The 25,782-nt window shown below is 46.7% G+C and overlaps 1 protein-coding gene across 2 annotated transcripts in view; it reads left to right on the top strand.

The window, feature by feature from the left end:
* ELL (elongation factor for RNA polymerase II) overlaps positions 1-25,782 on the top strand; it is a 135,748-nt gene that overhangs the window by 26,535 nt on the left and 83,431 nt on the right. The window contains exon 2 of one of the 2 annotated variants that reach the window (XM_029051247.2): positions 9,436-9,477. The exons of the other annotated variant lie outside the window; for it this stretch is intronic. Coding sequence (XP_028907080.1) covers positions 9,436-9,477 — 42 coding nt within the window. The remainder of the gene's footprint in view (positions 1-9,435; positions 9,478-25,782) is intronic. 2 annotated transcript variants of the gene reach the window in all.

Genomic DNA, 25,782 nt, shown 5'->3' with positions numbered 1-25,782 from the left:
TATTCGGTGTGATATGGAGCCCTGCCACATTACCAGCCGTGGCATGTTGGATCTCGGTCCGTTTTAAGTATATGATTAAAATATGTCTTTAGAGACTGTCTAGCTGGGGCTTTGACCCCTATAAGTTTTTAATAGGAAATTTAAATTGGGTCATTTCACTTCGGCTCAGGTGCATACCCTTAATAAGGGTGGTATTTAAGTGCTTACGGTGTGCCAGGCACTGTACTAAGTGCTGGGGTGGGTATAAGCAAATCGGGTTGGGGACAGTCCATGTCCCAGGTGGGACTCACAGTCTCAATCCCCATTTTACAGATGAGGGAACTGAGGCCCAGAGAAGTGAAGTGACTTGCCCAGGGTCACACCACAGACAAGTGGTGGAGGTGGGATTAGAACCCACAACCCTCTGACTGTCAGGCCTGTGCTCTCTTGTGTGCCCTAATGTAATACCTGTGGGTATTTTATATCATAACCCGTATAATGTGCTATTGTATCCAATCTCAATCTGTTTTATCTTGAGAGTTTTTCGCTAGGTCCCCCGACTACTTTTTTCAATGAACCGTAGAGAAAATAAAATGTGGAATTCAGTGCCTGTTGCTGGTGGAGGGTTTCATCCTGTCTGGACTTGCCTTAGGTAAAAAGTATACCTATATTTCAAGATCACATTGACCCACCACATCTCTCACTACCTCTGGAAGTTAGTATTATGCCATTACAGTGTGTGACAGGGTGTAACATCGTAAATACCCTGCTTTGTATAGTAATTTCTGGCAAATTCCAAGCGGACATACCCACCACACCCACTTAGGCTGTCATTGTCAGCATTTGGGCACGCACCCCCCCCCCCCCCCATTCTTCCCCCCGACTCTCCCTCTTCACCTTACGGTCATATCTTTAAACCCTATTGCTTCCCCTCCCCTGTAGTTTATTTTGTGTCTGTCTCCTTTGCGAGAAGCAGCGTGGCTCAGTGGAAAGAGCGTGGGCTTGGGAGTCAGAGGTCATGGGTTCGAATCCCAGCTCTGCCGCTTGTCAGCTGTGTGACTGTGGGCAAGTCACTTCACTTCTCTGTGCCTCAGTTACCTCATCTGTCAAATGGGGATGAAGACTGTGAGCCTCACGTGGGACAACCTGATTACCCTACCCCAGCGCTTAGAACGGTGCTCTGCGCATAGTAAGCGCTTAACAAATACCAACATTATTATTATTATTATTATTATTATTATTGATTGCAAGCTCCCTGAGATCAGGGATCAGGTCCATGAACTCTATAGTACTCTCCCAAGTGATCAGTTCTGTGCTCTGCACAGAGTAAGCACTCAATAAATACTATTGATTGGTTAGTCATCCAATTCTAACCTTCCACCTCTACCCTGGGTTATTTGGATGCTTCCCCCTTAGTTTTAGTTTTCTTTGGCTTTGAAAATACGTGTGATGACCATGTTCTTAAGGTACCGGAAGTAATCAGCAAGAATTTATTGGACACCCACTGGGTGCCTAGTACATTATAATAGGCACCAAATCCGAGTTCTTAAGCCTTGTCTTAAATAGCGTGCCTTTTTGTTCATTCTTTTGTATATCAACCAATCAGTGTTATTCATTACTATTATAATTATTATGGTATTAAGCGCTACTATGTGCCAAGCACTGTTCTAAGCGCTGGGGTAGAGACAGCATAATCAGGTTGTCCCACGTGGAGCTCACAGTTTTAATCCCCATTTTACAGATGAGGTAACTGAGACACAGTGAAGTGGCTTGCCCAAGGCCACACAGCAGAAGAGTGGCGGAGCCGGGATCAGAACCCACATCCTCTGACTCCCAAGCCCGTTCTCTTTCCACTGAGCCACGTTGCTTGTCAGCGAGTGCTTACTGTGTGCAGAGCACTGTATTAAGCATGTGGAAGAATACAGTGCAACAGAGTTGGGAGATACGTTCCTTCCCCTCAAAGAGCTTACAGTCTAGATGGGATCCAAGTATCTTGATTCCTCCATCTGGGGTGTAATTTGGGGTTCTGCCATGTTTCATTCCTTTCTATTTTAATGTCCCCCATAGCCCCGGACATGTATGTGGAATCTCACATGTGTAAAATGTTATACGTCGTTCCAAAGTACTTTCACCGTGACCGTTCCAGTCCAGCTCAATCTCCACATGGGGGATGTCTCTTGGAAGCTGGGGGTGAAAAACATGTTTAGGCGTGGGTGTCTCTGTTAAACTGGGCGAAGGGGGGGGAGGTGTTCACGAAGGAAGATACAAAGCTACGAAAGAGTGAAGACATGTAAAGAGCAAGGAGGCGTGTAGGAAGAAATAGCAATAGCACTTAAGGCAGGGGTGTAGTTTGTGTGGAGTCTCAGCGGCAAGAGCTTAAACTTGGTGGAGTAAGACAGGAAGGCAGGGAAGGGGGGCGTCTCATGGAAGGAGAAGTGAGAGGCTGAGGATTTTACAAGAATGCTTTGAAAAATGAGCCTGAGTGAAGCCAAAGAGCAACATTTCAATGGTCAAGCCAGGTGGAGTAGAAAGATTGGACAAAGGTAGGTTTGTAGGTGTTGGGAAGCAGAGTGGTTTAGTGGGTAGAGCCTGGGGGCTGGGAGTCAGAAGTACCTGGGGCCACTTGTCAGCTGTGTGACCTTGGGCAAGTCACTTCCCTTGTCTGGGCCTCAGTTACCTCATCTGTAAAATGGAGATTAAGGTTGCGAATCCCATGTGGGACATGGACTGTGTCCAACCTGATTAGTTTGTATCTACTAGTACAGTACCCGGTACATAGTAAGCGCTTAACAAATACCATTAAAAAAAATAAATGAGGTAACGGAGACACAGAGAAGTGAAGCAACTTGCCCAAAGATCACACAGCGGACAAGTGGCAGAGCCTCATTTCTCTAAGGCACCACTCCCCAAGGAGACCAGTGGCCTCCTCCTCACCAAATCTGAGAATCTTCTCTATCTGAAGCCTCCTTGACCTCTCAGCTGCCTTTGACACTGTGGACCACTTCCTCCTCCACCTCCTGGGAATGCTGTCTAACTTTGGTTTCACCAATACTCTCAACAACTCTCCTGGTTTTCCTCCTCTCTGGTCATTCTTTCTCACTCTCACTGATTCCTCTTCTGCCTCTCACCCTTTAATTGTGGGGTAGCCATCAAAGTTCTCTTCTGGGACCCCTGCTCTTCTCACTCTTATATTCATTCCCACATGGAGCTCATTCATTCATTCAATAGTATTTATTGAGCGCTTACTATGTGCAGAGCACTGTACTAAGCGCTTGGGATGAACAAGTCGGCAACAGATAGAGACAGTCCCTGCCATTTGACGGGCTTACAGTCTAATCGGGGGAGACGGACAGACAAGAACAATGGCACTAAACAGCATCAAGGGGAAGAACATCTCGTAAAAACAATGGCAACTAAATAGAATCAAGGCGATGCACAATTCATTAACAAAATAAATAGGGTAACGAAAATTCAGCCCACCACCGCTATGTGAATGACTCCCAAATTCAACCCACTAGCCCCGATTTCTCTCACCGTGTGCAGTTTTGCATTTCCTCTCACCCGCGGGGCATCTCCATGTGGAAGTCCTGTCAGCATCTTAAGCGCAATATCCTAAAAACAGAACACTTTCCATTCCTCCCCCCAACCCTCCAATCCTCTCCTCCACCTACCTTTCCCATCACAGTTAACAAAATCACCCTCCCTGTCTTTGAAGCCCATAACCTTGGTATTGCTCATGACCCCTTGCTCTCTTTCAACCCTCACGTCCGTGTTGCCGCTAAATCCGGTTGGTGGTGGTTGTTTTTTTCCCCCTCTGCAATATTTCCTGGATCTGCCTCTTCCTCTCCATTCAAACAGCCCCCACCCTGGTCCAGATATACCTCATATCCTGGCTAGGCTCCTGCGTCGGTTTCCTCATCGGTCTCCCTGCCTCCAGCCTCCCCTCCCCAGTCCATCTGCTACCAGGATTATCTCTGTCACATGTTGTTCCGCACACGTCTTTCCACTCCTCAAAAACCTTCTACGGTTAACCAGTCCTTTCCCCGTCAAGCGGAGACGCTTGTCAACCCTGGTTTCAAGGTCCCCCGTCGGCTGTCTCCCTCGTACCTATCCACCCTCTTCCCCACTACACTCAGCTCACACTCTCCATCTCTCCCAAGCTCCCATTCGCGACTCTCCCACCTCTCACCCCCAGCTCGCTTCCTTTCTCCTGACCGAAACACCCTACCCCGGTAAATCCTTCCGCCTTCTGCTCTCCCCATCTTTAAAGCCCATCAGAGAGCTCACCTCCTCCAGGAGGCTTTCCTCCATTTCTTCCTGCTCCCCAGGTCCCACCTTTAGCAGGGCCAGTCTAGACTGGAAGCTCCTTGTGGGCAAGGATCTTGTCTACCAACTCTGTCATACTCTCCCAAGTGCTTAGTACAGTGCTCTGCACACAGTAAGCGCTCAATGAATACCATTGATTGAGTAGCACTTGGGCACCACCTCAGCCTTTATGCACTCCCAACTTCCTGAAGCACTTCTAAACCTATTGATTTCTAAACTTTATTTAAACACTCCACCCTCCTGTCTATGAGTGATTTTGTGCTTGAACCTCCCCTGGTAGTTTTTCAGCTCAGTGAGGGCAGGGATCATGCCTTCTATCTCCATTGCACTTTCCCAAGCAGTTCTCTGCTCACTGACACCTAATAAATGCTATTGACTGATTGACTTCCCCTCCCTTCTGTGTCACCTGCACTTTCCCAAGCAGTTCTCCTCACACTGACACCTAATAAATGCTTTTGATTGATTGACTTCCTCTCCCATCTGCTTTGCCTGTGGATCTGTACCCTTTAAACAGGTGATATTCACCCCACCCTCAGCCCCACAGCACTTATGTCCCTATCCCTAATTTATTTATATACTAATATGATAATAATAATGGTATTTGTTAAGCGCTTACTATGTGCCAAGTACTGTTCTAAGCACTGGGGTAGATACAGGGTAATCAGGTTTTCCCATGTGGGGCTCACACTTTTAATCCCCATTTTACAGATGAGGTAACTGAGGCACAGAGAAGTGAAGTGGCTTGCCCAAAGTCACACAGCTGACAAGTGGCTGAGCTGGGATTCGAACCTATGACCTCTGACTCCCAAGCCCGGGCTCTCTCCACTGAGTCACGCTGCTTCTCATTAATAGCCGTCTCCCACTCTAGGCTGTCAGTTCCTGGTGGGCAGGGGACATTTCTACCAACTCTGTTGAATCATCCTCTCCCAAGCGCTTGGTACAGTGCTCTGCACACAGTTGGCATTCAGATACCTTTGATCGATTGATAGAGCAGAAGATGATAGTCAAGAGCCGGAGGGAGATGATGATGATATTTTCATTGGCGGAGAGTATCCTGCTGGCAGGTTTAACTTGGAGAGATTTATGCTAAAAGACTTAGGTAATGGTAGTTGGATGAAAACACAGTACTCGTCTTAGGTCAGCCAAATGCCCCAGAATAGGGAGATTCAGATTCGATCTTCTGTCTGCCTTTGACTAGGTTTTCATTTCTGTTCTTGAGGAGAAGGGAGTGTCTTTTGTTGCTCACCAGCTGATTTGGCAGATTTGCCGTCAGGGAGTTCAGAAAAACATGGCCTTTCTTGATTTACTACAAGGATGGTGCCTAAGTAGGGGACGTGGTGAAAAGAGAATCATTTCCTCCTGCCCAACAGGAAATTAAAAAGGAGTGCCTGATATGAGGAACGTGAAGCAAAAGAAAAAAAAATAGAAGTGTAGAATTCATCGGGGGAACAGAGGCTGATTTACATGAACGTTTTGGCCCCCAAGGCTGGGCGTGAGTTTCAGGTTAATAGGTGACATAAGTGACAAGCTCGATTTTCAAGCGCAAAGTAGAAAGAGCTTTCTCATTTGGCCAAGGGTTTTCTTTTTAAGAGGAGGTAAGCCCACCCTCATCAGATTACATGGCAGAATTTTGCCTGGGTCACATCTATTCTGTAAGCAGTTCGGTATTATTGCACTTTGGCAAATGGATCTCGTTAGTCCAGTGACGAGCGACAGCACTTCTCTTTACCACTGTCCCTGTCCAAAGCCAGGCTGTGACCGCGTGAAGAGAAAACCCTCTCCCCCTCGGCATCAAAATCCTCCTACCACTTTCCATTTAATTGCTGTTCTCTTTGTTTCACGAGTAGGGCTCTGTCATAAAAGAAATCTGTGGGAAAACCTGTTTAGTGTTTCCTTGGTTTTTTTTTTTTTTTAATATATTTAATGAAATAGAGTTACTGCTGATCAGAGCTTAACCATAAGCATCCTCCATCAGGAAATTGGAAGAACCTGTAATGGAGTTCAATTAAATGCTGCTGTATTCTGGATTTTTTTTCAGGGATGTTTAATGGTGAAGAGGAGGCTAACTTGCTTAAATTCATCATCAGCACATTGGATTCTTTTATCTAGTGTGTTTGCCCTCTTCTTTATCAGTGAATAGAACACAAAAATCGAGCCCAAAGATACAGGAAACAGAAAACCCCCTCTCGTGGTTCTCACCCTGGGATACTTGTCGATTTTTAAGACATTTCGAAAGGCAAGATGAATACTTGACAAGAACTTTCATTTATCTTTGTAATCAATATTCTCCCATTCGGAATTATTCTTTAAAACTTGTGCGAGCGGAATATTTTTAGACGTATTTAAGTTTAAATGCAGTGTTATAAAATAATCAGAGCTGAAATAGGGTGCCGAATCCTGAATTTTGAACTGTGGAGTCTGATTTGGGGTCTGTTCTTCCCCAAGACAAAGCTACTTGTTTTGCAAAGCCCAGTGATGATAGTGAGGGTGAATTCAGTTTTCTGCATCTTCCGGGTGGCCTTTCTTTTTGTTTCAAAGCAAGACAAATTACGTTTTCTGTTGAGAAGAAACGTTCGCTGTCGGGGTAAGCTTTTAGGAATCGTGTTTATTTGGGTCTGAAATTTATGTGGAGAAACCCAAGCTGTGAAGTCCAGTAAATACTCTTTTGGGGCGGGGGGGAGGGGGAGCGGGGGTAGCAAGAGGAGTGGGGAGAGAGGTCAGAGAGAAGGGCTTATTGATCCAGTAGCTGAAGATGTTGCATGTGGAGGTGAAATTTTATGTAGAACTATGGTAATTCTCCATTAAGCATGGGGAAGATTATCGGTGATGCTTGTCTCCCCCTCTAGACTGTAAGCTCGTTGTGGGCAGGGAATGTATCCGTTATATTGTTGTGTTATACTCTCCCAAGTGCTTAGTACAGTGCTCTGCACATGGCAAGCACTTCATAAGTACTATTGTTTGACTGATTGGGAGGTCTATAGAGTTGCTTTTATGCAGAGTGGATAGCACATGGAAATACTTCCAGATTCAAGGTTTGTGGGGATAATAATAATAATTTGGTATTTGTTAAGTGCTTACTATGTGCCAAGCACTGTTCTAAGCGCTGGGTAGAAGGTAATTAGGTTGTCCCACGTGGGGCTCACAGTCTTAATCCCCATTTTCCAGATGAGGGAAGGGAGGCACAGAGAAGTTAAGTGACTTGCCCAAAGTCACACAGCTGATAAGTGGCAGAGCTGGGTTTAGAACCCACGACCTCTGACTCCCAAGCCCGTGCTCTTTCCACTGAGCCACGCTGCTTCTCAATTTGCTTCTCAAAAGGAGCTAGCTCCTTTTCCTCCAGAGGTGTTCAGCTGGAATTCTGTAGGCTTTTTTGTTGTTGTTACATTTTTATATGCTCAGCCTTTGCCGTAAATGGCACATTTGAGAAATTCCACTAAAGGTATGAAGTGGTGAGAAACGAAGAAAATTTAGCAATTTGTTCCAGATTAATCAATCGTTTTTAGTGACTGCTTACCATGAGCAGAGCACTGTACTAAGCATTTGGGAGAGTACAGTATGACAGAGCTGGAAGACACATTTCCTGCCCAGAATGAACTTGCAGTGCAGAGGGGGAGACAGACAAGGGTTAAGACTGTGAGCCCCATGTGGGACAGGGACTGTGTCCAGCCTGACGACCTTGTAGGTACCCGTGCTCACTACAGTTCCTGGCACATAGTAAGCACTTAACAAATACCATAAAAAAAAGAGAAGATGTGGAATAGCATAGCAACTGAGTGCACATTTGTACTTGTATTAGTGATAATGGTTTATAAACAGTGAAATAAACAAAGGGCTGACGTGTTTGCATTTTTTCTTTCTGACTTCAATAATGTAATCAGTTTGGCAGTTGGGAAGAGTGGTCAAGTTGGAAAAGTGAAACACTATATCTCTCTGTTTTTTGCACCTTCTGCCTCTCCTCCATCTTACTCTTCTCTCTGTCTCTCCTCTGCCTGGATCCCCTCCACTTCCCCCGCTTCTGCCCGTCATCTGGGATTGGGTCTTCACCCTCATCCCACTGGCTAAACTGGCAAGTCCACCTGATTTAAGCCATTACCAAGCAGCGTGGCTCAGTGGAAAGCGCACAGGCTTGGGAGTCGGAGGACATGGGTTCTAATCCCGATTCCGCCACTTGTCAGCTGTGTGACTATGGACAAGTCACTTAACTGCTCTATGCCTCAGTGACCTCATCTGTAAAATGGGGATTAAATGTGAGCCTCACGTGGGACAACCTGATGACCCTGTATCTACCCCCAGCGCTTAGAACAGTTCTGTGCACATAGTAAGCGCTTAACAAATACCAACATTATTACTTGTCCACTGCGTGACCTTGGACAAGCCACTTCTCTTCTCTGTGCCTCAGTTACCTCATCTGTAAAATGGGGATGAAGACTGTGAGCCCCATGTGGGACAACCTGATTACCGTGTAACCACCCTCAGCGCTTAGAACAGTACTTGGCACGTAGTAAGCGCCGAACAAATACCATTGTTGTTATTATTATTCCCGTCACAGATTGAAATTGAAGTTGAAAGAGTAGCCTAGCAAAATTTAAACTGGTAGGGAATCCCCTGCCCTCGGGCTGGATGCCTTTTCTCTATTTTGCTGGTTGCAATAAAATAAGCTTTAATTTTAGTGTGCTTTTTCAAGAGCATCTCTGTGGCATTTAAGCTTAATTTGTGGACTGCAAGAGTGAATAAATTGGATGTGACTCAAATTAGCTAAAATTATGAAATGAATAGAATGGAGAAGTCTTGAGAGAATGAGGTGCAAAAGATAAATAAAATGATATTTTAAAATCATTAAAATTGGGCTTCGAGTCAGAGTTCATGCCAGGCCTTTAAACATTGAAGGGTATCAGTTTGAGCTGCAATTAGGGGGCTTAAAAATAACTGGTGAGGTCTAGGTTAGTTTGAAGGGTTCTTTCCGAAGTCCAAATACTGGTTTCTAAGGAGAAGAAACAATTTACATCCAAAGTTATCACGGTGCCAAGCCGTTTAAATTCTGGCCAGTTGATGAGCAAGAGAAAGGAAAATTTTCAGAGCTGTGAAATTATGGATTGTGAATCAACCAGTGGGTTTTTGTTTTGTTTTCAGGTACAAAAGAATGAGACTGACTCGGGGAAGGAGGACAACAAGGCATGTATTATTGTCCCATTCCTTCAAAAATAGGTCCATTGGGTTTCTTCTTAAGATATTGAAATTGCAAACAACTTTCACCATGATGGACCCAAATTTGAACTCCTGCAATTCAGGAGAAGCAGCGGGGCCTAATGGAAAGAGCATGGGTGTCAGAAGACCTGGATTCTAATCCTGGCTCCACCACTTGCCTGCTGTGTGCCTTTGGGCGAGTCACTTCCCTGCTCTGTGCCTCAGTTTTATCATCTGTAATCCATACTGAGCGCCTAGTACAGTGCCCTGCACACAGTAAGCGCTCAATAAATACACTTGGTTGAGTGACTGTAAAATGGGGGTTTAATACCAAAGTCCCATTTGGGGCAGAGAGAAAGTCCAACCTGATGAACTTGACTCTACCCCTGTGTTTAGAACAGTGCTTGGCGTGTAGTAAGTGCTTAACATTATTATCGTCTTCATGTTTTCTTAACTGAGAAAACAACATGCAGCAGTCCTCCGTACTAACACTCCTTTAGCTCTCTTCTCATTCATTCATTGTCGCATTTATTGAGCGCTTACTGTGTGCAGAGCACTGTACTAAGCACTTGGGAGAGTACACTACAAGAACAAACAAATACATTCTCTGCCCACAACGAGCTCACAGTCTAGAGGAGGAGACAGACATGAACGTGCATAAATAAATAAATTATCCGTAAGTGCTTTGGGGATGGGAGAGAGGGTGAATGAAAGGAGCAAGCCAGGAGGACGCAGAAGGGAGTGGGAGAAGAGGAGAGGAGGGCTTAGTCAGGGAAGGCCTCTTGGAGGAGATTGGCCTTCAGTAAGGCTTTGAAGTGGAGGAGAGCAGTATCTGACATGAAGGAGACATACCTGCGATCACGCTATTGAATTTTAGTACCAGCATTCCTTACTTCCCAGTAGTGTTCTGAGCAGTGTATGTATGTTCTTATGTGTCGGACATATGTACTGCTCTTGTTTTTGTCTGTCTCCTCCGATTAGACTGTAAGCCCATCAATGGGCGGGGATTGTCTCTCTGTTGCCGAATTATACATTCCAAGCGCTTAGTACGTTGCTCTGCACATAGTAAGCGCTCAGTAAATACTATTGAATGAATGAATGAACATATACGGCTACTATGTGTTAAGCACTGTTCTAAGCACTGGGGTAAATACAAGTTCATTAGCAGCCACAGTCCCTGTCCCACATGGGGCTCACAGACTAAGTAGGAGAGAGAAAACAGGTATTGAATCCTAATTTGACAGTTGTGGAAACCGAAGCATAGAGGAAGCAAAGCGACGGTCACACAGCCGGCGAGTAGCAGAGTCCAGATTAGTACCCGGGTCCGCTGACGCCTGGGCTCTTAAGACTAGGTCCCGCTGCTACCCAGTTTGACCGTGGTACGTTTTGACCGCAAAGCCGGCCTCCAAAAATGCAAGTAGCGCTCTGCAGGGAACAGCGGGGATAGAGAACCTGGCAAACAGGTGGCTCTTGGAGCAGTTGGGACCAAGTAGCAAAAAGAGAAAGGGTTTTGCAGTCTGGCAGTCTGGCAGTTAAATGAGGTGTGCCGAAGTGTCTACTCTCAGGTGACCTTCAAATCAACATGTGCAGAGCTTTAGGCGAGGACCATTTTTTGTATGACCGCATAGGTTAACATTTAATTGTTTAAATTCATAATCTAGGGAAGGCAGTGCGGCCTCATGGATGGAGCACGAGACTAGAAATAAGGAGGCCCGGGTTCGATTCGCACTGTTACTGACCTGTGGTGGGATCTTGGACAAGTCATCTAATCTTTCTGGGCCTCAATTTCCTCCTCTGTAAAACGGGGATAAAATAGAGTGTGGGAATATGTCTGATCTCATAACCTTGAATCAATCTCAGTACTTAGCTCATACTAAACGCTTAATGCATGCCGTTATTGTTAATAATCTGTTGTTGGTCCGTATTAACATTGCTATCTCACCCTGCGAAGTTGTAAACAGTACTTGCACCTCTTGTGTTTTATATGACTTAAAATATATTGTTCAATATTTTTGAATCTTGGGAAAATGCATTAATGCATGTTACACGGTTTCCTATGGGAAACTCTCCTTCATTTAGCACTCTGTTTTCATGGAATCAATTAAGAGGGCTAACCGGGGCATAGCAGTAATTGTTTACCATCCTTCCCCAGGAAATGCTTCAGAGTTTTGTGAGCAACAATAACCTGAAGTAGCCGATACCCAGAAAAGCATGGAAGAAAGTGTTAGTAATGGGGGGGTGGGGGGGGGAGGGAACAGCCTTTGGGTTTCTAGAAGGAGTCCAGTGAACAGCCATTTTAGAATGCTTTGTCCTCTTTGGAACCTGTGTCAAGTATTTTGGTCTTCCCTTTCAAGAAATAGAATTTGCCCTTTTATTCCATGAGTGCAATGACACTTGGTGTGTTGCAGACAAATCTGCCCCATCTTTAATCGTAAGTCTGAGAGGTGGGCACTTTCCCACTCCTCACCATTGCCTTTAAAGCACTCGATCACCTTGCCCCCTCCTACCTCACCTCACTATTCTCCTGCTTCAGCCCAGCCCTCACACTTGGCTCCTCTCAAGCTAACCTTCGCATTGTGCCTCGGTCTCATCTGTCTCGCCCCCGACCTTCCACCCATGTCCCTCCTCTGGCCTGGAACGCCCTCCCTCCTTATATCCAGCAGACTGTGACTCTCCCCCACTTCGAAGCCTTATTGAAGAGACATCTCCTCCAAGAGGCCTTCCCCGACTAAGCCATCCTTTCCTTTTCTTCCACTCCCTTCTCTGCCACCCGGACTCGCTCCCATTATTCCCCCCCCTCCCGGCCCCAAGCGCCACACACTTATGTACATACCTGTAATTTATTTATTTATTTTGGAGTCTCCCCCTCGAGACTGTAAGCTCACTGTGGGCAGGGACTGTGTCTAATGTTGTATCGTACTCTCCCAAGCGCTTAATACAGTGTGCTGCACACGGTAAGCGCTCAATAAATGCGATAGACTGACTGCTTTGGGTACCTCAGTATTCAGCCCCCCACCTCCCCTTCTACTAGAAAGGACGTAATCCGCTCGTCACTTGTGATGGTTGGATAAATGTCTCGTGGTATTATCAATTATTTCCTCAAGGCTAAGATAGGTTTCTCCCCCCAACCCCCACCCTCTTTATGAATGTTCCTAATGATCCTTTACCGTCAAGATGCGGCAGCAGATTCAGGTAAGATGAATGACTCGGCCCACCCCAGGTGTTAAGGACAGAGGTTCTGACAAAGGGAAGGGAATGTGACTCAAATGCATGCTTAAGGGAAAATGAAACCAAAAATAGCATGTCTTTTATTTTCAAGACCCAAGTTCAAATTTGGGGATTAAATGTTTCTTATGGTATTTGTTAAGCACTCATTATGTGCCAGGCACTGTACTAGAGCCCTGGGGCAGATAGAAACTCATCAAATTGGACACAGTCCATGTTCCATATGGAGGTTCCCAGTCTTAATCCCCAATTTACAGGTGAGGTAACTGAAGCACAAAGAGGTCAAAGTGTTGTGCCCAAGGTCACACAGCAGACAGATGGCGGAGCCGGGATTAGAACTCAGGGCCTCTGATGCCCAGGCTCTTTCCACTAGGCCACGCTGCTTCTTGGGCAGCTCTTTGTTTGGTCTTGGGGCAGATGTGGTGGTGGAGACTGAAGCTGTCCTAGCAGACTTCTAGGAGCAATTTCCAGGGTGTCCAGACTGTGCCTCTAGAGAGCGTTTAGGTAAGTTAGCCTTGGAGAATAGACTATCCTGCTCATTGATAATAATAATAATGGTATTTGTTAAGCTCTTACTATGTGCCAAGCAGTGTTCTAAGCACTGGGGTAGATACAAAGTAATCAGGTTGTCCCCCACGGGGCTCGCAGTCTTCATCCCCATTTTACAGAGGAGGGAACTGAGGCACAGAGAAGTGAAGTGACTTGCCCAGGGTCATATAGCAGACAAGTGGCAGAGTCGGGATTAGAACCCACACCCTTTGAATCCCAAGTCCGGGCCCTTTCCACCAAGCCACGCTGCTTCTGCCCATTAGGGATGGGCAGATTGGCTTTATCACTTGGAGACACAGCCTTTGAGTGCTGACACTTGTAATCTTCTGAGGATTGAGATCCATGAACTGTCAGTGAGATTCTTTCTCATCTCTGCTTTCCTTAAGTATTACTAGAAACGGGTTCTGAGAATCCATCAGTCCTAATGAATAGGAGAAAAAGTGGTTTCCGGGCACCCTCAAAATGATATTTGCTCTGGGAGAGGAATGGTCGTCTGATCTCTCACCTAAAAATGGCACCTTGGGCAGGAGCAGGAGAAATAGTAATAATATTAGTAATAATAATAGTGATAGTGGAATTATTTTAGGGCGTTTATAATGATGTGCTTTCTATGTGCCAAGCACTGGTCTAAGCACTGGGATACATTCAAGTTAAGCAGGTCAGACAGTCTCACATGGGGCTCACAGTTTAAATATGAGGGAGAACAGCTGTTGAATCCCCATTTTACAGATGAGGAAACTGAGGCACAGAGCAGCTGAGTGACCTGCCCCAGAATTAGAACCCCAATCCTCTTTCTAGGCATTCTCGATGCATTTTTTTTTATCCAATCATGGCATGAGTTGCCTGCAGCCAACGGCTGGCAGAATATTAATGTGGGAAGTTTTAATAAGGAAAACTTGAGGCTTTGAATTTTGGCGATGCCGATGTCAGAAGATGATTTGGCTCTGTGTATCAGGCAGGAGGGAGCTCGGGTATCTCTCCAGCGTGTGGATCGATGACTTGCTTTTAGGTCTGCTCGTCACCCTCGCTGTTTGGCCCAGTCAACGGCTTTCTTTAATCCAGCCATCTGGCAGAGATCCTTACTATTCATGTGTTTGGGAGCGTCCTTGGGCTCAAAATACGTCAGATGAGAACATGAGATACGGTCTGCTAGGTCAGAGCAGTGGCCCATCCAGCCCAGTGTTTTGTCAGGGGCTCCAAAGGGTGCTTGGAAGAGCGGGATAATGGCTGCTTCATCTTCATGGTCGGGGAGGTACTATCGAACGGAAGCGGTGCGGCCTAATGGAAACAGCCCGGGCCTGAGGGTCAGGGGACCCGGGTTCTACTCCCGGCTCTGCCGCTTGTCCTCTGGGTGACCTTGGGCAAATCACTATCTTTCTCCGGGCCTCAGTTCCCTCATCTGCAGAATGGGGATTCAATACCTGTTCTATCTCCTACTTAGATTGTGCGCCCCACGTGGGACCGAATGACCTTGAATCTATCTCAGCGCTTGGTATAGTACTTGACGCACAGGAAGGACTCACTCGACAAATACGACAACCATTATTGTGATGAACATCCTGTTCGCCCTCCTACTTAGACCGGGAGAGCCTCAGGAAGGACAGGGACTGTCTAAACTGATTATCTTGTTTCTACACCTCCGCTAGCACAGCGCCTGCCACATAATAAGCACTTAATAACCATTATTATCATTATCGATCATAATGCTTTCCCCTTTAATAACCCATCCGATACCTATTACCCACATATGTATTTCACACTTATCAAGACCCTCTAACTTCCCCAACAGTTCCCTTTAATCCCTAACGTTCCCTCTAACAAACCCAACAAGCAGACGAAAATAATGGTGGTGTTTGTTAAGCATTTACCATGTGTCAAGCACTGTCCAGAACGCTAGGGCAGATACAAGCTTATCGGGTTGGACACGGTCCCTGTCCCACAAAGGGCTCACGGTCTTGTACCTCCCTTAGCACTTAGTCCAGTGCTTGACACATAATAATGATGGTATTCGTTAAGCACTTACTACGTGCTAAGTGCTGGGGTAGCTACTAGGTATTCAGGTTGTCCCACGTGGGGCTCACAGTCTTAATCCCCGTTTTACAGATGAGAGAACTGAGAAGTGGAAGTGCCTTGCCCAAGGTCACCCAGCAGCCAAGTGGCGGAGACAGGGTTAGAACCCACGACCTCTGACTCCCAAGCCCGGGGTCTTTCCACTAAGCTAGGCTGCTTCTCTCTATGGAATTTAAGTGTTTGCTATGTGCCAGGTACTGTACTAAGCGCTGGGGTGGATACAAGCAAATCGGGCTGGACCCAGTCCCTGTCCACGTGGGACTCACAGTCTCAACCCCCATTTTACAGATGAGGGAACTGAGGCTCAGAGAAGTTAAGTGACCTGCCCGAGGTCTCCCAGCCGACAAGTGGCGGAGCCGGGATCAGACCCCAGGTCCTCTGACTCCCAGGCCCGTGATCTTTTCACTAGGCCACACTGCTTCTCTCAGGCCACGCGGCTTCTCTCTGCTTCGGCTTTTGGGCCGAATTCCCCCCAGTCCGCCAGTGCCGAATAGCCCACTGGTTGTGGCCATGTTTCTTTGGGCCTAAACTGCCCGTTAAAACTGGGATCAGAGACCTGCTAATAATAATTGTGGCATTTGTTAAGCGCTTGTTATGTGCCAAGCACCGTTCTAAGCGCGATATAAGCTAATCAGGTTGTCCTCCATGGAGCTCTTAATCCCCATTTTACAGATGAGGTAACCGAGGCACAGAGAAGCTAAGTGACTAGTCCAAAGTCACACAGCTGATAAGTGGCAGAGGTGGGATTAGAACCCACAGCTCCCAAAAACCCGTGCTCGTTCCACTGAGCCACGCTGCTAATCCCCGACCAGAGCCAGGGTTGGCTGCTGGCACAACTCCGCTTTGACACGCCTCGACCCCTCCACCCCCTACCAGCTAGCCAGCCTGCCCCACCGAAGGCACTGGAATCCTGGCCTTCAGAGCCCCAAACCTAGCTAGAAATCATTTCAAGTGTCCAGACCAGCATGAGTAACAGGAGCGGGCTTTGCAGTTACATGCCTCGGCGATATTTTTAGTCGCTTGGAATCGACTTTTTCTTCAGGATTTTCTTCGGGGGAAGCTTGTTCAATACAATAAGCCCACAGATTGGAGTCGTCAGGGAGGAAGGTGGCCCACTCACCTCTAATTTTTATTTTTCTGTAGTAGCAAAATAGTTTGGGACTTGTACAGCGTGCATTCTTTTCCCCATGCATTTTAACTTTACAGCTCTACTGGAGTCATGGACTGTTTCATAGCTTATTAGTCTCTGAACACAATTAGAAATAAATAGTCTGGGGCCAAGTATGGGCCTGTTCTCCTTGCTACAAGTTTATTGGCCCCAGTAAAATGTGTTTATGCTGACCTGGAAATTCACAATACCCAAGTGGAATTATGTTTGTGAATGGCCTTGTAAAGTTCTTTCCCTTCTGTCAAAAGGAATTGTTGCCCTATTCAACCAGAAATGTAATTCAAGGATCCCCTCAATCAATCAGTGGTATTTATCGAGCACTCTCCGTGTGCAGGGCACTGTACTAAGTGCTTGGGAGAGTACAGTAGAGCAGAGATGGTAGACATGTTCCCTTCCCACAATGAGCTTGCAGCCGAGAGGGAAGCAGCGAGGCCTAGTGGATAGAGCACGGGTCTGGGAGTCAGAAGGACCTGGGTTCTAATCCCGCCTCTGCCACTAGTCTGCTGGATGACCTCGGTCAAGTCACTTCACTTGGCCATACCTCAGTTACCTCATCTGTAAAATGGGGATGAAGACTGTGAGCCCCATGTGGGACGTGGACTGGGTCCAACCTGATTAGCTTGTATCTACCCAGCATTTAAGTATGGGGCCTGCCACATAGCGCTTAACAAATACCATAAAAAAAAAAAAGGCTGCAGGAAAGCACGGGAACACACACTGGCTACAGCTGATTAACTCTAGAGGCCTGAACCGTTTCAGTTTACGGTGTCCTAGTTTAATAGATTATCAGCTGTAGTAAATGGCAGCCATGTTGTTAGTGAGGGCCCGCTCACCATCGTCCAGTGGCATTTATGGAGAAGTCACTGTGTGCAGAGCGCTGCACTAAGCGCTTGGGGGAAGACAGTGCGACAAAATTGGTAATAATAATGTTGGTATTTGTTAAGCGCTTCCTATGTGCAGAGCACTGTTCTAAGCGCAGGGGTAGATACAGGGTCATCAGATTGTCCCACATGAGGCTCACAATCCCCATTTTACAGATGAGGGAACTGAGGCACAGAGAAGTTAAGTGACTTGCCCAGTCACATAGCTGACAAAGTAGACACAGTTCCTGCCCACACGGAGCGCGCGATCCAAGAGGGAGAAACAGACATGAAAATAAATTACAGCTAGGGGAAATGGCAGAGTGTAAAGACATGTCCATAATTGCTGTGGGACCGAGGGTGGGGTATCAGAGTGTTTTAGGGGTACGGATCCGAGACAAAGACAAGGAAGGGAGAGGAAGTAGAGGGAATGGGAGCTTAGTCAGAGCTCAGTGGCAGTCGGGTAAAACTCTCTTTTTGCCTTCTTTCGTGTTGCCACAAACAGACAGCAAAAACAGTCCCCATTTGATCCTTCATCTCCCAGATCCCTTGGGCCTAATGCCTGCCTGTGGCTGCACCCGATAATCATGACGGTATTTATTAAGTGTTTACTCTGTGCTGTGACATTGTGCAAAGTGCTGGAGTATACATAATAATAATGATCATGGTATTTGCTAAGCACGTACTATGTGCCAGGCACTGATCTAAGCTTTGGGTGAGCCCCCTGCTTCTAGACTGTGAGCCCGTTGCTGGGTAGGGATTGTCTCTATCTGTTGCCGAATTCTACTTTCCAAGCGCTTAGTACAGTGCTCTGCACACACCAAGCGCTCAGTAAATACGATTGAATGAAGGAATACAAGATAATCGAGTTGGACACAGTCCTTGTCTCACATAGGGCTCACAGTCTTAATCCCCACTGTATAGATGAGGGAACTGAGGCCCAGAGAAGTGACTTGCCCAAGGTCACGCAGCCGAAAAGTGGCAGACCTGGGATTAGAACCCGTGGCCTTCAGACTCACAGTGCCATGCTCTATCGGCTAGACCGAGTTGCTTCTCAAGGTCGCCAGATTGGACACAGTACCTGTTCTACACAGGGCTCACGAATCTAAGAGGTAGGGAGAGACTGGTAAACCGAGGCCCAGAGAGAAGTGACCTGCCCAAGGTCACACAGCAGACCAGGGGCAAAACTGGGTCAGGGACCCGGCTCTCCTGACTTTGCGGTCCCCTGTGCTTTCCACCAGGCCTCACTGCCTTTTGAGTTAAAACCAAGCTAGGGCAAGTTAGAGAAGCGGCATGGCCTAGTGGAAAGAGCACTGGCCCAGGAGTCAGAGGTCCTGGGTTCTAATCCCGGGTTCGCCACTTGTCTGCCTGGGTGACCTTGGGCAAGTCACTCTACCTCTGTGTGCCTCGGTTCCGTCATCTGTAAAATGGGGATGAAGACTGCGAGCCCTCTGTGGGGCAGGGACTGTGTCCAACCTATCTAATCTGTGTCCAACTGTGTCCACTACTGTGCTTGGTAAGTGCTTAACAAATGCCGTTGTTATTTTGAGTGTTATTAGGGCCAAACTCTTCAGCTCTGTGATTAGAATTACAATGAAGTGGTAACATGGCAAATGTGTATATTATTATTCTAAGCATGTGTGCACTTCACAGTTTAAATGGCAATTCCAATTTTGATTTTACAGGCAAACCCTAGTTAGAACCTTATTCTTCGGCTATCCATCCCGTTACCGTGCCGTGCACAGCTTGGGTCTGGAGAAGCAATCAATGAGAGCCCTTTAGCCTCTGTTTTCCGTATCGATTCCCAATCTCCTTTAGGTCTGTAATTTTTCAATTAATGTTAGGGATTCATTTGGTTTAGTCGTGATTACGACTTAAACTCCTTGCATCCGTGAGCTAGTGGAAGGGTGGGAATCAGAGGACCTGGGTTCTGATCCCGGCCCTGCCTGTGGCCTGCTGGGTGACCTCGAGCAAGTCACTTCACTTCCTCTGTGCCTCAGTCTCCTCAACTGTCAGGTGAGGATTCAAAATCAATCAGTGGTACTTTTTGAGTACTTACTGTGTGCAGAGCACTGTGCTAAGCAGTTGGGAGAGGGCAATCTAACAACAGACACAAAGCAGCGTGGCTCAGTGGCAGGAGCACGGACTTGGGAGTCAGAGGACGTGGGCTCTGATCCCGGCTCTGCCACTTGTCTGCTGTGTGACCTTGGGCAAGTCACTTAACTTCTCTGGGCCTCAGTTACCTCATCTGTAAAATGGAGATTAAGACTGTGAGCCCCACGAGGGACAAGCTGATTACCTTGTATCTACCCCAGCGCTTAGAACAGTGCTTGGCCCATAGTAAGCGTTTAACAAATACCATAATTATTATTATTATTTGTCCACAACAAGCTAGAGGAAGAAGGTCCCATAGGCTGCAAAGGCGTTGTTCTCCCATAAACAGAGTTTGGTTCTAGAGCCATAAGTTTTTTGGTCACTATAGCCCAGTTCTACCTGTGGAGGAATAGTCCGCCACTTCTCTGCTGTGCGACCTTGGACAAGTCGCTTCCCTTCTCTGGGCCTCAGTGACCTCATCTGTAAAGTGGGGATTAAGACTGTGAGCCCCACGTGGGACAGGGACTGTGTCCAGCCTGACTAACTTGTATCTACCCCAGCGCTTATTACAGTGCCTGGAACATAGTAAGCGCTTAACAGATGCCATTAAAAAAATAGTCTCGCGGCCTTTAAAGTAAGTAATGTCAGGGTTCCTTATAAGAGGATTCTTCAGAGGTAGCTTTTACAATTGTTTCTTAACCAAAGAGTTGTCCAGTTGCAGCGAAGCCCTTCAGTGTTTCCCAGCGCCTTGATATTTTCCCTGTTACTGTTGTGCTGTTGGAAAGGTGACATCTTTCGGCATCGTACCTCCGAACCCGGGATCTGCTCATCCAGAATAACTCTAGGACTAAAGCCACACAAACAAGGACTGCAAAAAAACAAGCCATATGCTAGTAACCTTATCCTCTGCTGAAAACAGGTTGGGCAAGTACAAAGGTGGTAATTAAGAAGAAAATGGGGCTCTCCGCTTGGGTATTTCAGTGGCTCATGTGTGTAATGAGTTGTTTGTTCCCTCTCAGGTTCCTGGAAATCTCGTTTTGCCTCAAAAAGGCCAGCGTCCTTGGTACAGATTCGATTCTGCTGGCAATCTGCAGAGAATTCAGCAAAGCCCGCACAGACCACAGATTGCGTCTCTTTATATTAACTTTAATTGAAAAGCAGCGTGACCCTTGCGGAAAGGGCACAGGCCTGGGAGTCAGAGGACCTGGGTTCTAATCCCGTCTCTGCCGCTGGTCTGCTGTGTGACCATGGGCAAGTGACTAAAATTCTCTGGGCCTCGGTAATCTCATCTGTAAAGCACGTAGTAAGTGCTTAACAAATACCATTTAAAAAACCAAAACAAAACAGCAAGAGAAAACGAATCTGTCTCCTCTTCTAGACTCTAAGCTCACTGTGGGCAGGGAACGTGCCTGCCAACTCTGTACTCTTCCAAGTGCGTAGTAGACCATTCTGCACGTAGTAAGTACTCAGTAAATAGTATTGATTGATTGATCTCCTCCCTCCTTTTCCTCAGGTTGATTCCTCCAGGTCTCTGGTAAGACAGGTAATCAGGGCCGTGGTCCCAAAATAATAATAAAAATAATAATAATAGTTGTGGTATTTGTTAAGCGCTTACTATGTGCCTGGCACTGAACTAAGTGCTGAGGTGGATAGGAGCAAATTGGGGTGGACAGAGTCCCTGTCCCACAGGGGGCTTACAGTCTCAATCCCCATTTGACAGATGAGGTAACTGAGGCCCAGAGAAGTGAAGTTATTATTATTCTTATTATGGTATTTAAGTGCTTAGTATGTGCAGAGCACTGTTCTAAGTGCTGGGGTAGAGACAGGGTAATCAGATTGTCTCACGTGGGGCTCACATTTTTTAATCCCCATTTTTCCAGATGAGGTAACTGAGGCCCAGAGAAGTTAAGTGACTTGCCCAAGGTCACACAGCAGACAAGTGGCAGGGTCGGGATTAGAACCCATGACCTCTGACTCCCAAGCCTGGGCTCTTTCCACTACACCAGGCTGCTCTCTGGGTGATAAGCAGAGGACTGTGGAACACACATCTGCAATTTCACTTGAGAAACAGCCTGGCCTAGTGAGCAGCGGTGTGGCCCGGTGGAAAGAGCACGGACATTGGAGTCGGGAGGACCTGGATTCTAATCCCAGCTCCCCCACTTGTCTGCCATGTGACCTTGGGCAAGTCACTTCACGTCTCTGGGCCTCAATTCCCTCATCTGTAAAATGGGGATCGAGACTGTGAGCCCCACGTGGAACAGGGACTGCGTCCAACCCGATTTGCTGTATCCACCCCAGCGCTTAGTACAGTGCCTGGTACATAGTAAGTGCTTAACAAATACCACAGTTAGTATTCCCTGGGCCTCAGTTATTTCATGCTCTGCATATAGTAAGCGCTGAACAAATACCAACATTATTATTATTATTATTATTATTTCATCCACAAAATGGGGATTCAGACCGCGAGCCCCACGTGAATTAGCTTGTATCCACCCCAGTGCTTAGTCTGGCACGCAGTAAGCACTTAACAAACGCCCTTTACAAAAACAAAGCATGAGCATCAAATTCAATGCTTAGGTAGCTTTTTTCCCCTATTAGGCACCATGACCTGACTCGTTCAAACTTGGGCCTTCCGGGTGTCACGGGAAAAGCTTGCACAGGGCCCAAATTCCCAAATCTCAGGAGGGCCCAAGATTTCTGGTTCCCCAACTAAGCAGGGAGAAGGGGCACCTGATTGGGAGGGCATCCCCAGGAATGCCTGACATTGTCACGGCGAGTGGGATGAACAAACCAAAAAGGGGGACATGAGGCTCCTGAAACGTAGCTGGACAGTCGGAGCATTAAGCACTTCTTCGCAACGTGTGATGCTCGAGCTTCCCAAAATGAGGGAACGGTTTCAGTATGTTAACCGTGGCCGTTGCAGTTTGGTCTCTGAAATAGTCAATCTTCTGGCTCTGATTCATTCTGCTTGGTCAGAGCACAGCGATTAAGCTTTATGGAGTTGAATAGTCCCGTCTCATGATGGGCAACAGATCTTCTGCAAAGTCACTTGGGGGAATTGGATTTATGCTTCCTTATTTTTCCATTCAGGAAACAGAGATGCCCAAGATTAAATAATATTTAGGGGGAAAAAATCAATGTAAAGGTGTTGAAAAGAGAGCTTGACCTGGAGGTGGATTACACGACTCTAGAGAAATGGAGGATTTAAAGGTCTTATTACAGTCTGGCTCTTTCTTGCAGCAGGTCTTTGACCTGAATTGGAAGTAATTGGAAAGCATATGTTTGTATAATGAAGCTCAAATCCTACAGCCGTATCCTAAGGAGAAATCTCCCATTGGTGTTTCAGAGTCTAACGGAAGGTTTTTAAATGGAAAAAAAATTATGATAATTTAGATGCACTATATTAAACAGTAAACTTAAAGCACATGCCTCTAGGGTTTAATTAAGCAATTTAATGCTGGGGAGAATTTAAAATGTGTGAAATTGTGTTTTAGCTGTTACACCGTTACTCCCTTCACAGTAGATTTGAAAAGGTTGAGACAGTGTGTGAAATTGTGGGGGTTTTTTCTTCCAGAGTTACCTATTTGTTGAAATAATTACATTGCAAATGCACCTAGAAGCAGGGGAAGTTCCTACTTGGTTTTTGAAGTGGTTTAAACCATGTTGGCGTAAACAACAGGACATCTCTCTATCTGTAGTTATAGAGATAAATATATGTAATAATTGTCTATTAAAAGAAGACACCGCTGATGGTGGAATTCACCGATCTCTGTGTGTATGAGAGAGAGAGATTGAAAAGGCCATTGAGAATCTGCAGGCTCAGCCACATCGGGCACACACAGAGATTGTCCCTTGTTATGTACTTATCAACCAGTGGTATTTATTGAGCGTTTACTATGTGGAGAGCACTGTACTAAACACTTGGGACAATACAATGCAGCGCCTGGTGCCGTTCTCTCTCTCAATCAATTCAGACAAAACAGGGTCAGAATACTGTGGATCACCGACCGCAGTGACTACACGGAATCGCCGGGATTTATTTCGATGCATTTCCCAACGAAACCATCAGCTCATCAAAACGGCAAAATACTTCATTTGAATGATTATTTTCCAAGAATTTTTACTAAGATCTTATTTGCCTAGATCCTTTACCATGTAACAACCGTGAGCCTCATTTTTAAAAGACGTGGCTGCGAAAATCTTGTAGGGGTTGCAGTTTGGGCCATTGCAGAACTCTTGGCTGAGAGCACTTATGATGCTGTTAGTGCATATGTTAATGTAGTGTCACCTGGCCTCTGTCTATGGGCATTGAAACCATAATATATATTTATATATGAGAAAGGGCAGTTTACGCACGTATATATTTCTATACTGTCCTGTCCTTTGTACTTGAAGGTGCCACTGACAGTAAAGTTCAACTCTGTGTGTGGCGGGGGGAGAAAAGTCCAAAGCAGCCCTGAGAGCGCTGACCACACCATACCCTCAGAGTATCCCTGTGTAGTCACGGTTGTGGTTTGCAGCGACTAGGACCGTTCCTGCTTTTGCGTCTGTACCTCGGTCGGTCAGTCAATCGAGTGTTTTGAGTGCTTGCTCTGTGGCAGAGCAGAAGTGAACTCTGAGGGACCCGCACACTCAAGGGTCTCTTGAAAAGAGCTGCTCCTTTGGTGATTGGAAGGGGGCCTCGCCGGTCTGTCTGAGGCAGTCGTCTCCCAGCTCAGCGTCGTCTGAAGCTTTGTTTCGGTGTATTCTTAAAAGCACTTCCTTCGGCCTTGCTTTTGGCTTCCCGATTACAGCCCAGCGTTCAGCAGCTGCTTGGGTAAAACTCCTCTTGGTCTGTGCAGGATGGCTCAGTGGAAAGACCCCGGGCTTGGGAGTCAGCGGTCATGGGTTCGAATCCCAGCTCCGCCGCTTGCCAGCTGTGTGACTTTGGGCAAGTCACTCCACTTCTCTGGGCCTCAGTTCCCTCCTCTGTAAAATGGGGATTAAAACTGTGAGCCCCATGTGGGGCAACCTGATCGCCTTGGATCCCCCCAGCGCTTAGAACTGTGCTTTTGCGCTTACCAAATACCACCATTATTATTATTATTATTATTCTCCTCGAGTGGCCCCATCCATTACAGGTTTGTTGAGGTGAGCTTCAGTGCCATGATACTTCATTCCGGGCCTTCGTCATTTGTGATCCTGTCTTGCTGTTTGTCATTAAAAAGCAGCGTGGCCTAGAGGAAAGAGCACTGGCCTGGGAGTCAGACGGACCTGGGCCCCAATCCCGGCTGCACCACTTGTCGGCTGTGTGACCTTGGGCGAGTCGCATAACTTCTCTGTGCCTTAGTTACTTCCTCTGTAAAATGGGATTAAGATTGTGAGCCCTCTGTGGGACAGGGACTGTGTCCAACTCTGTTATCTTGTATCTTCCCCAGCGCTTAGTATGGTGCCTGGTACATAGTAAGCACTTCATAAATACCACTATTACTATTATCGTTATTATCGAGTATAGCCTGTAAGTGACATTGATGGTACCGTTCAAGGAGTCGGGCGTGTTGTCTGGGAGGAGTTCCGGTCGGACATCGGTGCGGCTCTTTAGACCTTTAGTTTGGCTCAGCAGTTTCCCCAGAGGGTATGCTGGCCTTCTTGATTGCATTTTCGATTTCCTTGTCTATCGTTGCGTCATTGGCCAGCGTGCTGCCTAGGCAACAGTATTCCGTGAGAGCACTTAGCTCTGTGTTTACCGGTACAACACTCAATCACCTTGCCCTCTCCTGCCTCGCCTCCCAACTCTCCCACCGTAACCAGCCCGCACACTTCGTTCGTCTGATGCCAGCCTACTCGCTGTACCTCCATCCCATTTCACCACCGACCCCTCGCCCGCGTCCCGCCTCTGGCCTGGACGCCCTCCCTCCTCATATCCGACAGACCATTACTCTCCCCACCTTCAAAGCCTTATTGAGAGCTCAGCTCCTCCAAGAGGTCTTCCTTGACTAAGCCCTCATTTCATCTTTTCCCACTCCCTACTGCGTCTTCCTGATTTGCTCCCTTTATTCACTCCTCCCTCAGCCCCACAGCACTTAATTGATTTATCTTAATGTCTGTCTCCCCCTGTAGACTGTAAGCTCCTTGTGGGCAGGGAACGTGTCTACCAACTCTGTCACATTGTTATATTGTCTCTCCACAATAAGCACTCAATAAATACGATTGATTTGATTATTATAGATTCTTGATTGTGCGCGTGTGTGTGGCTTCCCTGATGAGAGTTGATGGATTCATTCAATCGTATTTATTGAGCGCTTACTGTGTGCAGAGCACGGTACTAAGCGCTTGGAGTGTACAATT

The sequence above is a fragment of the Ornithorhynchus anatinus genome, chromosome X1, assembly GCF_004115215.2.
Source record: "Ornithorhynchus anatinus isolate Pmale09 chromosome X1, mOrnAna1.pri.v4, whole genome shotgun sequence".
Lineage (NCBI taxonomy): Eukaryota > Metazoa > Chordata > Mammalia > Monotremata > Ornithorhynchidae > Ornithorhynchus > Ornithorhynchus anatinus.
Note: the sequence above shows the minus strand (reverse complement) of the source record. Positions and strands in the feature narration are given on the sequence as shown.